A 13463-nucleotide genomic window follows, 5' to 3' on the forward strand; every position below is an offset into this window, starting at 1 on the left:
TCCGGCTGCAGTTCTCCTCGTCCGTGCCGTCCCTGCAGTCCTCGTCCCCGTCGCACTGGAAGGTGCTGGGGATACACTGTCCGCTGCGGCACTCGGCCAGACCCTGGCTGTGACAGGCTGTGGAAAGCCAGAACAGTGGTCAGTGCACCGCCTCGTCCTTCTTGGCCTCTGGGTATCGATGGTGCCCGCTTGCGTGGCATCACCAAGAAAGAAGTGTTCTAAGTATCTGTGTGGTCTGCGTAAGCGAAGCACTGTGCCATCAATGTGTTTCAGTCTAAGTGTTTCTGGAATGGCAAATATTCTTTCTGGGCCCCCCCCCCCCCCCGCCTTATTAAATGACACTTCCTAAAAATTCACTTTTTCTTGATAAGGGCACAGTAAGAAATTGTGTTAATGATGTTAATGATCTGTAGATTTACTGTGCATAGAAAAGCTGTAATTTTATTAAAGGCTTGTTATACGGTAATAACTGTGCTGGGAGTAGTATGGATCTAATCTCAAATCCTCATAACAGACTTGCAAAATTGATATTATCAACCTGGTTTAGAATAAGGAAATTAAAGTCTAAAGAGTTTAGCATCTGTCTCAAAGTCACAAGGCTGTGAAAAGCCGGTGCCAGAATGTGAAGGCAAGCTTGTCTGACTCTAAGCCCAAACATTTCATTTTATTCCAACCCTATCTAAGAGGCCAATAAAATGACATATGCAAAAGCACTTGCATAGTACCCTGCATGCAATAAACACCTTATTTCAAAGCTTGCTTATGGCATCTGACATTTGAATGGGATGGTCTAATGGCCACTCACCTTCCATTCCTGAAGGTTGACTCAGTTTTATCCCTATTGTCCTTTGGAGCATCAGAAACCCATGTATCTTGTGGCCCCAGCCTTCCCTGTTGCTGTCTAATATTAAAGCTCCTTATGCTCACACTAAGGCTCAACACCAGAATCGTCATACTCGAGTACCACACCCTTGCTTTCCCATGATCCCCCAAGACACAGCCCACTCTGTCCCACTATGTCCACCAACAAGGAATCAAGTGCTATTTCCAGTTCCAACTCAATTCAGGACGGGGAGAGTTGGGCATTGCATTTGCTAATAAATTTACATGACTTTTCCTATGTCAAAATAAAAACCATGCAACCCACATTTCAATTTTTGCCTCAAATTTTAGGCAAGTCACATATTCAGTCTCGTATGTATCAACTTTGTTGACTCTTATTAGATAGCAAAAGATGGAATAAAAACTTAAATTAGTGTGAATATGCACAAAATACATCATATTAACTCCTTGAGGTCAATATTGCTCTCTTTTAACATCTAACTTCAAGATTCAGGGCTGTTTACTCACCCAGAAACACGACAGCCCGTAAAGTTATAATTATTGTTGTGCACTCTGAGTAACTCCATGAGCCACAAAGGCTTTCTTCTCTCTGGCAATTCTCTCCATGTTCTCTGACAAATGGGGTCCGAGAACATGTTTCGGGGCTCCTGCAAGGAAACCTAACTGCTCATATATATTTTGCAGGAAAAAAGTCTCCCGATCTTTGGGAAGAACACCTCATTGGACAAAGTCACGGATCCAGAAAGGAGGTGTGTGGCCAGTGATGGGGAAAAACAGACACCTGCTTGGCCAGAGCTGCTAAATAAGCTTGGAGTGGTGGGGAGAGACATGTGGAAGACAGATACATGGCATTCCTCATCACACCACTTAATTATTATCTTTATAGACTAGAGCCAAAGTATGACCATCTTCCGTTTGAATGCCAGATATTGTATTTGTCTAACGAGGCAGCAATGAAAAGATAAGCAAATAGAAACCATCAGGGCACTCACAGCAGTTGACTTCGTCAGACTTATCCACACAGTCATGGTCACCGTCACACACCCACTCTATTGCGATGCAGCGCCCATCCCCACAGCGGTGCTCCCTTGTGGGACTGCAATCTGGAGACAAGAGAAACTTGTGGTGATGTGGAGAACCAGCATGACAAACATTTAGAACGGCATGACTCATAGCTCCAGCTGGAGATCCGACACCCTCAACCCTTTTTCCAGGATGGATCTGAAACAGCCATGCCACTTCTACACAGGCATGTGACCCACTGGCCACCATCTCTACAGGGTAAGACCAGCTTTCTCAGGACCCACAGTTTGTTCCTGTCTTTTTGTTTTGTTTTGTTTAGTTGTTGTTTTCTTTCCCTATGAAAAACGTTTGATTTTTATGTTGGTTAAAATAAACAGAACTGTGATATAAGTTTAACAATGTAGATAGCTGATTTGATGAATCTGTGACAACCCTACCACGCTTCTAAGAATTGTAACCTAACTCTTTATGGTAAACTGGGAAGGCAGATTATCTCCAGTCCTCTTTCCTGACCCTAAGCATGGGCTTTCTGTCAAACTACCTTAAGATACACTCATATTGGGAAAAACTGCTGGGTAAAAAAATTTTTACATGATTCTTTTTATCCTGGATTTAACCTCCTCCCCAAACTATACATTCCTGAAGAAAAAAGGGAATTAAGTGATGTTTCTCCTCACAGAGAGCAGGATCTATAGGATTCTTTACCATGAGACATGGAATAGCCTTGATATAAATAACCCTTCAAAAGATATGTGTGACTAGCCAAACTTGGAAAGAGTTCATCGACAGATGAATGGATAAAGAAGATGTGGTGTAATCAGAAAGGATGAATACCCAACTTTTGTATCAGCATGGACAGGACTGGAGGAGATTATGCCGAGTGAAATAAGTCAAGCAGAGAGAGTCAATTATATGGTTTCACTTATTTGTGGAGCCTAAGGAACAACACGGAGGACATGGGGAGATGGAGAGGAGACGGGAGTTGGGGGAAACTGGAAGGGGAGAAGAATCATGAGAAACTATGGACTCTGAAAAACAATCTGAGGGTTCTGAAGGGGCGGGGGGGGGGAAGTTGGGTCAGCCTGGTGGTGCGTATTATGGAGGGGGCGTATTGCATGCAGCACTGGGTGTGGTGCATGAACAGTGAATTCTGTTACACTGAAAAGAAATTAAATAAAAAAAAGAAGATATGGGGTATATACACAGTGAGATATTACTCAGCCATCAGAAAGGATGAATACTTACCATTTACATCATGTGAATGGAACTGAGAGAAATAGGTCAATCAGAGAAAGACAAATTATATGGTTCCACTCATACATGGAATCTAAGAAATAGTGCAGAGGATCACAGGGGGAAGCGGTGGGAGATGAAAGGGAAGTCATCCGAGAGGGAGAAAAACCATGAGAAACTCTTAGCTATAGGGGCCACTGGAGGGGCAGTGGGTGAGAGGACAGGGTGACTGGGCGATGCGCGTCAAGGAGGGCAACTGATGAATCACTGAACACTTACGTGTTGGTTAACGGAATCTAAATTAAAAAAGTAAAAATAGGGACGCCTGGGTGGTTCAGTGGGTTAAGCCGCTGCCTTCGGCTCAGGTCATGATCTCAGGGTCCTGGGATCGAGTCCCGCATCGGGCTCTCTGCTCAGTGGGGAGCCTGCTTCCCTCTCTCTCTCTGTGCCCATCTCTCTGCCTACTTGTGATCTCTTTCTCTGTCAAATAAATAAATAAAAATCTTTAAAAAAAAAAAAGTAAAAATAAATAAAAGATATCTGTGGATTCACGGATGACAGATTCAACACTGGAGAACTATCATGAGTATCCGTGAGCAGTGCCACTGTCACTGACAGAGTCACGGAGCGATCATGGATCTGAGAAGGCATAGTGTACCAATCAAGTAAGGTATATGGAAGACGGACTGCAGAGAAAAGAAAGACCCAATAGATGGGAAGCCTGTGCAGAAACCAGAAGAACCAGCACAATGCTCTCAGCCTGCTCACAATGGGTAGTTGGGGCAGAGACTGGTCTAAGGGAAAGCTGTAATCCTTACCAGGGCATAGGACATAGGCACCTTTAGATCGCACCCCTACTATCTTCAGAGGAAATATGTTGAGTGGTAAGACCATTCTTCTTCACACAGTAACTATACCCTGGCCCTCTCCACCGACCTGTCCAAGCACCAAGCTACACTCGAGCCCTCCACCCCATGCCCCCACATTTCCCCCCTCTTTTCTCCAGTGATCTCACTGGTCAAAGGAGGGTCTGTCTGAATTAGATCAATTTATAAGACCTCTTCCAACTATAAATCCTGTGATGTATACTATGAGAACTGCCTCTCACTCTTTGTTCCACCATTTTTCAGTCTCAGAAGGCAATCTGTATCTACCTAGTGACTTGTGAGATGATTTGTACATATACAAACTTCCAGTATTTTTATGGATACAGTGAGGAGCAGCTGGACAGCGACTTCTAGAAACGACCTAGTTTCCCAGTATGGGGCCATTTCTGACACTTGCCACTCCGAAGCATTCCTCTGACCCTTCCCCAACACCCACTTCAATATTCTCTAATTACTAAATATTATTTCACATCATTTTTCCTCCTCATCTTAGCTTGTCTTTCTGTTCATGTCACTCAATAATACAAGACCTAAAAATTCTAAAGGTAACCACAAGTCAAAAACGTAAATACACAAAAGGAATGTTGCTGCTTTTAATGCATGAAATGCCATTCACAATTGAACACAGCTTTTTAAATAGCAGGTCCGTTCTTTTATTTATTAAGATATAATGGACATAGAACACTGTGTGTGTTTATGCTAAGTGAGATAAGTCAAAGAGAAAGATAAATACTGTGTGGCAGCATTTATATGTGGAATCTTCAAAAGTCAAATTTGTAAAAACAAGGAGTGGAAAGGTAGTTACCAGGGTCTGGAGTGAATTAGGAAGATATTATTTATAGGTATAAACGTGTAACTAGTAGGTAGGTTCATTTTTTACAAGATCAGATCAGATTGTGTACATAAAATAAACGTGCTTGCCCTAACCCTAGGTGTCAGTTCTACAGAAGTCATCCCTGCCATGCTAGGCTATCAGTTAAAGGAGGGGTCCTTGTTTGCATATAATAAGGGGATCAGCCACACGACAATTTATCTGTCCTCAAAGTTTTGCTCAAGAGCTCAAAATCTAAATGTGGTTAGAGCCACTGACTCTAACCAAAGAAGAAACAGAACATCCTCAAGGAGAAAAATTTATGAACATATTAACAATTCTTACCCGTCTTTCCACCCTACTTCTTAAGCATTTCCTTATTACAACTTTATATAAGAAATATGACATTGACACGTAAGACATGACTAAGACTAGCAATTGAAAAAACCTCCTCTTTCTAAAAATTAAGAAACCAACCATTTTGTCATTTATTCTGCTAACCACATTAACAAACAATGAGCTACGGGTTCTGCATTACACATTTTTGTAAGTTTCAGTGAAAACCTTTAGGGGAACAATGCTACTTACCACAGTTCTGCTCATCACTCAGGTCCCCGCAGTCATCGTATCCATCACACACGAGGCTAGAATTGAGACACTTGCCTGTGTGACAGTGGAACATATTCTCACTGCAATCTGCACAAAAGAGAGGCCACTGATGTGTCATCAGTAGAACAAGGTGTTATCATGGTTATTCACTGAACAAAAGCGTATCATGGGAGGCAAATCATAATGGTAACCAGGTCCACATCTACTCATAACCAGTGAGGAGACTGTGGTACAGAGAGAGCCAAGGTCTTGCTCAAGCTCACTTAATAAGTGACTGCAGTGCCACGACTAGGACCTTCTGGCTTCCAAGCTGATACTTCTATCACTATCTGAAGGTCTTTATCTGAGACCCACCTTATGTTACCCAAAACTCCTTTATAGTCAAATATGAGCACAGAAACTCTCAAGTCACCATAGTTCCTAATGAATTTCATGTTCATTCAGAATGAATGATTTTTTTTAATACTTAAGTCATGTTCATTTTATTAAGTCAAAACATTGAGCCTTTTTAAATCTAAAAGATGCTTATTTTTGCTACTATTAAATTCTGCCATATATATATATTTTTTATTAACATATAATGTATTATTTGTTTCAGGAGTATAGATCTGTGATTCTTCAATCTTATACAATTCACAGCCCTCACCATAGCACATACCCTCCCCAATGTCCATCCCCAGAATGAATGACTTTTAATAGAAGGTGAGTAGTTATTTCCTTGAAACGTTCCCTTTAAAATTAAAGTCTGGGGGCGCCTGGGTGGCTCAGTGGGTTAAAGCCTCTGCCTTTGGCTCAGGTCATGATCTCAGGGTCCTGGGACTGAGCCCCACATCAGGCTCTCCACACAGCAGGGAGCCTGCTCCCTGCCCCCCCGGCCCCTGCCCGCCTGCCTCTCTGCCTACTTGTGATCTCTGTCTGTCAAATAAATAAATAAAATCCTAAAAAAAAATAAAATAAAAATAAATAAAATGAAGTGAAAGTCTGATTTTGTCAATGATAAGCATAAAAATAGATGAGAGAAAACATTAGTGAGATGATGACGTTGCAAGTATCACTTAAGTCAATTGAGTGTTTCATAACAGGACCTTCAAATAAGCAATACTGGACTACATTACAGTGGCAAAATAAGACGAAGTGATATGCAATCTCAAGGAGCTTAGGGTTTAATATGGAAGTAAGCAACATGAGACAGAATTTTAATAAGATAGATCTTGTACTTGGGTATCCTGGTTCTGTCATCTACTAGGTGTGGGAACTTGAGTGTATTAATTAAAATCCGAGTCTGTGAATTGATTTATGAAATTAAGGTAAGGTCAATTATTTAAAAGGGTTCAGGGGAAGAGATTAATAAAAGCATGTAATGTAAATTAATATGTGTAAGATGCCAACACAATTCAATGGAAACATGATACTCTTCAACAAATGGTATTGGGACAATTGCAAAGTCTGGCTTTTACCTCAAACTGTACATTAAAATTATCTCAAAGTGGATCACAGATTTCAATGTAAGAGTTAAAATTATGAAGCCTCAAGAAAAAAAAAATAGGAAAAAATCTTTTTGACCTTGGAAGAACTCTTGGATGTAACAAATTTTCAGATACAACAAAAAAAGCACAAGCCCTTAAAAAAAATAATAATAAGTGGAGTTTATTAAAAAAACACACACATTTGTAGGATGGCTCAGTAGGTTGAACATCTATCTGCCTTTGGCTCAGGTCGTGATCCCAGGATCTTGGGATCGAGTCCCTCATGGAGCTCCTTGCTCAGCGGGGAGCTTGCTTCTCCCTCTGCCTGACCTACCCCCTACTTGTGCTCTCTCTCTCTCTCTCTCTGACAAAGAAATAAAATCTTAAGAAAAAAAAGAAATATATTAGTGCCTTAAAAGATACTATTAAGAAAATGAAAAGACAAGCCTCATACTGAAATAAGTATTGCAAGTCACGTATCTGGTAAAGGACTTACATCCAGAAAGATACAGGACCCCCACACTCTAAAATAAGACAACTCAATTACAGACACACAAAAGAGTTGAATAGAAAATCTTCCCAGAAGACATCAAATAGCTAATAAACACATAAAAAGGTGCTCAATATAATTAGTCATTAAGGAAATGCAAATTAAAACCACAATGAGGTACTATTACACATCGCCTAAGATGACTATAATAATGATTTTTGAAAAAAAAAAAAAAACAGAAAATACCAAGTATTGGCAAGGATTTTGAGAAACTGAAGCTGTTATATATAGTTGGTGGAGATGAAAATAATAAGGCCACATTAGAAAGCAGTACAGCGGCTTTTCGTAAAGTTAACTATAACCTTATCATACAATTTATGAATTCCCATCCTTAGAAATCTACCCAAAAGGAATGAAACATACATATACACAAAGACTTGCATGTAAACGTTCCTAGTAGCATTATTTATGGTAACCAAAGACTAGAAACAATCCAAACGCTTACCAGCTGGTGAATGAATAGTCAAGATATACTAGACATGATTAAATACTATCCACCAATTAAAAGCATCACACTATGGGTATATGTGTCAACATAGATGAACCTCAAAACCATTATGCCAAATAAAAGAAACCAGATACGAAGACTACATATTGTGTGATCCATTTATGAAATTTCTGGAAAAAGAAAACTTACAGAGACAGAAATCAAAGCAGTGGTTATCTGTGGCTGGAGGATTGGCAGTGGGGACTGACCACAAATAGGTGGGGGAAATTTGTGGAGAGATGAAGAAGTTCTAGAAGTAGACTGTGGTAATGGTCATACAACCCTATAAGTTTACTAAAACTCAATGGGATAACATATGTTACGGAAATTGTACCTCAATAAAACTTTTAAAATGTTTAAACTAGTATGTGTAAAGAAGTCTGCATTTAATAGAAATAAGATTTCTTGAATGTATTGTTTTCTCTTATTTAAAGTAAATTAAGTTTAATGATCAATAGTCCGGTCTCCTAAATTCTAGCTGATTGTCTCTCTTCAAACATAAGTCTGCATCTCCTATGACTGGTGATCGGTACCTCTTCACTATAAATGTTCCAAACACTATAGTAATTCCTTATTAAAATTCTTGGGCATTGATCAGTTAAACTGTTAGCCACATGCATCAAAATATTTATTACTCATATGAATCATAAATTTCTATTTCCTGACACATCCTTCTAACAAACTACTTAAGTACTTTTAGAATCACATCATTTTAAAAGTCTAACGAGCCTTAGGGACCATCTGTTTAGTGCCTACAGAAAAGGGTATGTATGGAACAACACACACACGTTCCTACACATATGCTCACACTTGTACATACGCAAAACTTTGTAAGTCCTTATAATTTTTTATTTCCCCCAGGCTGAATCATTTTAACAAGAAGGATGACTATCATAAGGGAAAAAGAACTAAAAAGAAGTCTCACTTTTCACCTGGACAGTTCTATCTCCTCCATCAGCAGAGGGCGCTAACTCTCCACCCTGCACACCACTGCCGCGCCGCTACCACACTCAGGCTCTTGGAGTCAAGAAAGGTTACAACTTTGGTTCTCCTGCCCACCAAGCAGAGTAGAGGGATTTGTGCATCAGAATATATACATTTCCTTGGGAAGATTCAAAGGTCTTTTTGATTTTTTTGTTTTTTCATTTAAATTACTCTTGTGGGAAATTTTGCAGTATGCGAGAATCAGCAATAATCAGGGGCCTCAACTTGACTGTCTATGCAAAGATATTTGCATTCCCCAGAGGAGGGGATGAGGTGGAGGAGTGACATATTTTAAACCACATGAGGTTTTTTTTTTTTTTTTCTTAAGGCAGTGCACTTATATTTTCTTTTCTTTTTTCTTTCTTTCTTTTTATTTATTTATTTATTTTTTTGGTACCACTGGGGAATCAAATACTCCTTTTAGAATCTGATTAACTGGGGTACCTGGGTGGCTCAGTGGGTTAAGCCACTGCCTTCTGCTCAGTTCATGATCTCAGGGGCCTGGGATGGAGCCCCACATCAGGCTCTTTGATCAGTGGGGAGCCTGCATCCCCCTCTTTCTCTGCCTACTTGTGATCTCTCTCTGTGTCAAATAAATAAATAAAATCTTAATTAAAAAAATAAAGATTAACCTGAAAACACACCACAAATTTCCAAAGATTCATGCAATGAATCTGTGAGGCCCATTCTGAAGACTTTGCTAATTCATATTAAAATACTTTGTTGTAGATATTTTTTAAATGAATACTGTCATTTATTAAATTATTTCATAAAGTATTTACTTAATAAATGGAGATGACTCAAGCTTTTTAAAAAATTCTTTATTATTCACACAAGTGTAGATTCAACTTTCCATTATTATGACTTCCTTGGTTAGAAGCCATTTTCAGAGTTTAGATACAAAACTAGCCGCAATGGGAAAACAACTTGTTACCTTCCTAAGGTCTGTGTGATAAGTAAACACACAAAACATTAACCAAGGCACTGTGCAGCAGAAATGAACAGCAAATACCCAAGATCACAGTGCTTCCTTTTATTGGAATAAATATTTATTTGAACAGAAAAGAGATGTTGTCAGTGCAATTTAGGGTCAACAAATCAAAATTTTCAAAAGCTTTTTGCTATGACTTTCTTGCTCAATAAAAGAATAATTTTACATAACCTAAGGTAGATGTTTTTCTAGATACAGATTTTTCTTCTTAACAAGTACCTGATGAAAAATGTAACTTCTAAAGTTCTTGCATGTTGATATTCACTTCAGTTTGGCATCTTACACTATGAACTTTTTTCCCCCTCAAGATTATCATTAAATAAGGAGACAGGTAAAGAACAGAAAACCTTTTTATCAAAAGCCTCATTCACGTAGGTCAGTCTCTATGAGTCTATGAACCTGTGTTGCCTCAAGTCAAGATTCAAGAATGGATACTCAATTTCCACACAGAGGCGCCCCCATTTTGAGATGACCAGAGAGATTACATGGTTTGCCCACAGCTGCCTGGCTCACGACAGCTACCCAGGCTTCTGGACTCCCTGGGTGCTTTTGACTATTGACTTTTAGCCCTGAAGGAAGACTTCTCAACAGCAGTACTGGTGACCATTGAAGGTGGGTAATTCTTGGTCGTGAGGACTGTCGTGTGCACTGTAGGATGCTCAACAGTCTCTCGTCTCTACCCTCTAAATGCCAGTAGCTCCTCCTCTAAACTTCACACTTATGGCAACCAAGTACCTCTCCATACACTGAAAGATGCTCCCTGGGTGGCAAAACTGCCCTCACTTTCGAGTCACTAAATTAGATTTTCTTGGACGTCATTGGTGTCCAAGGCCTAGTTTCAACCACATCTTTCTATTAGCTTTCTCCACACCAACATAACTCCTCATAATCCTGCCCTCATCTGTACTCAAAGAACCTACCACCCCTCTCTTATTGTTTAGGCCATTTTGCTTTTTTAACATCACCTCTATTATATTTGCTCTAAAGTACCATATTCAATCATCTCCATGTTTATATGTGAGATTAGACTCAAAGACTCATGAAGAAAGGAACCATGTCTTAACAGTCTTTAAATTCCCTGGGTATCTAGAACATGCTTCACACATAGCAAGAATTCAAGAAGATTCAATAGTTTTATTGGTTCCTGAAACAGATGTGGACCTTCCAGACATCTGAAGCTTCTTCCTTCAGCGCAGAATGTACTATTTTCCTTTTTATTATTTGAATGGAAATATTTCTGTTATTTACTTTCCTTCCTTAGTAAAAAGAATAGAGTAAATGCAGTCAATTTTAGTGATTCAGAAACATCACCTGGAATGCCAGTTTTTATTTTGTGCTGTTTAGATTGCTTCCCTTCTAAAATAGCTTCATGCGGTACTGGTTTTAAAACTGTTACAGATTTGGGGCGCCTGGATGGCTCAGTTGGTTATGCATCTGACCTTTGGTTTCAGCTCAGGTCATGATCTCAGGCCATGACATCGAGCCCCGTGTCTGGCTCCACATTTAGCGGGGAGTCTGCTTCTCCCTCTCTCCCTCTCCTTCTGCTCCTTCCCCCCCTAAAATAGATATAAAAATCTATTAAATAAATAAATAAAGCTGTTGTGGCTATTTTAGTGTTTCTGTTTCCTCTGCAGAGTATCCCCTGACCTTTATCAGCTGTCTCCATGACTTTCAGCGGGCATCCTTGACAGCCTGGAGGCGAGAGGCGCTGGGCAGGTGGATGGAGGTGAGGTCGGGGCGGGGGGTGGAAGGGGAGGGACCATATAGTGAATAAGATCCCAATATTCACAACGGCAACCATCAGTCCTCACACTCTTTCAGCGTTATCGCATGTCAGACAGTGGTCTATATGCAGGATAGGCAAGGGTTCGTTATTCTGCACAGGAGTTCTAGAGACAGTTACTGTTACTGTCTCCATTTCACTGAGGAGGACACAGAGGCCCAGAGAGATGGAGTGACTTGCCCAGGTTCACAGAAGCAGGAAATGGTAAAGAAGAGATAGGAATACCGGCAGCCTGACTCAAGAGTTTACAGGAGTAATCCCTACACTTTGTGGTTATTCATATAATTAACTATACTTAGGATAAGTAGTTAACATGTCATAATTAGTACAAGGTATCATTAGTAAAATATGTCGTATAATTATACTAAAACATAAGTCAACCAATTTTACCCAAATCCGAGCAAATGATTTCCAAAAGTATTTGACAGTGATTTTACGTGGCATAAAACATGTGGACTTGGTGGCGCCTGTTTTCTCTGTGACAACCATTTCCCTTGAAGCTTTTTCTTTGTGACAGCCATTATCCATTTGCTAAGCACTAGCTGTGGGCCAGACACCACTCTAGAGCTGGTTATAGAATCAAAAGATTATAGGTGAGAAACAAAAGACACACCAGACCCCCTTTAGTCCAGAGGCTTGGAATCTGGCTGCATGTTAGAATTACCTGGGTGGTTTTGCAAAGCTGTTGCTGGGCTCCAGCTCCAGACCAACTGAATTAGGATTCCTGCAGGTGGGGCTTCCTGCAGATGCTATGTGCACACGGCTTCAATGAAAACCAGGAATAGAGAGGTAGCCTGCCTCAAGTCACAGAGTTAGAAATTTCTCAAAGAAAACTTTCTTAATTTTTGAAAATCTTTTCACCACACTGCTAACATTGTTCCAGGTGGTTGGAAATGCATTCATTCTATAAACACTAGTGGAAGAGACTGAGAAACAACATAATTAGTTAAGGGAGAAAACTCAGTAAGGAGTCCCAGATACTTGGCTTAATGGTATAATAGACAATTATATCCCAGAGTGTCACAGAGCATCCAAAAATAAATGTTTTCTTCTCCTATAAATGATCAGAAGATAATTGTTCACCAAATCTGAACTTTTATGGACAAGAATGAGATCTTGACATTTGCAGACAACATGGGTGGACCTGGAGGGTATTATGCTAATAAGTGAAATAAGTCAGACAAAGAAAGACAAATACTATACGATTTCATTTATATGTGGAATCTAGAAATCCAAACAAACAAACAGAAACAGACTCCTAAATACAAAGAAAAAAATTGGCGATTGCCAAAGGGGGAGCGGTCAGGGGATGGGTGAAATAGGTGAAGGGGAGTAAGAGGTACAACTTCCAGCTATAAAGTAAATAAGTTATGGGGAAGAAGAGTATACAGCACAGAGAATATAGTCGACAATACTGTATGGTGACAGACGTTGACTATACTTATGAGCACTGACTAACATACAGAGCTGTCGAATCACTGTGCTGCACACCTAAAACTAATATAACACTGTGTGTCAATTACACTTCAATAAAAACAAACAAATAGCAGAGGACCAGGTTCAAATCATGCAGTGTGAATCACTGGCAAATTCATTCATGACTCTCAACCTCAGCTCTGCATCTGCACAAAAAGGGTAATACCTCTTGGCTAAAAATTAAATCAAATCATGTCAATTCATTCTTCTAGAATAGTTGACAAATAATTCCTTCCCTTCCTTTCTTTGAAGGCAGTCGTCCTCCACCTATCCCCTGCCAGCACCCTGGGAGCCACCATATTCTTCTGCTCCTCATTAGG

The 13463-nt window shown here is 39.9% G+C and overlaps 1 protein-coding gene across 1 annotated transcript in view; it reads right to left on the reverse strand.

The window, feature by feature from the left end:
* CORIN (corin, serine peptidase) overlaps positions 1-13463 on the reverse strand; it is a 248162-nt gene that overhangs the window by 74553 nt on the left and 160146 nt on the right. The window contains exons 7-9 of the mRNA XM_059383438.1: positions 5386-5493; positions 1836-1946; positions 7-117 (exon numbers count right to left, since the gene is read on the reverse strand). Coding sequence (XP_059239421.1) covers positions 7-117; positions 1836-1946; positions 5386-5493 — 330 coding nt within the window. The remainder of the gene's footprint in view (positions 1-6; positions 118-1835; positions 1947-5385; positions 5494-13463) is intronic.

This window comes from Mustela nigripes, chromosome 1, assembly GCF_022355385.1.
Source record: "Mustela nigripes isolate SB6536 chromosome 1, MUSNIG.SB6536, whole genome shotgun sequence".
Classification (NCBI taxonomy): Eukaryota; Metazoa; Chordata; class Mammalia; order Carnivora; family Mustelidae; genus Mustela; species Mustela nigripes.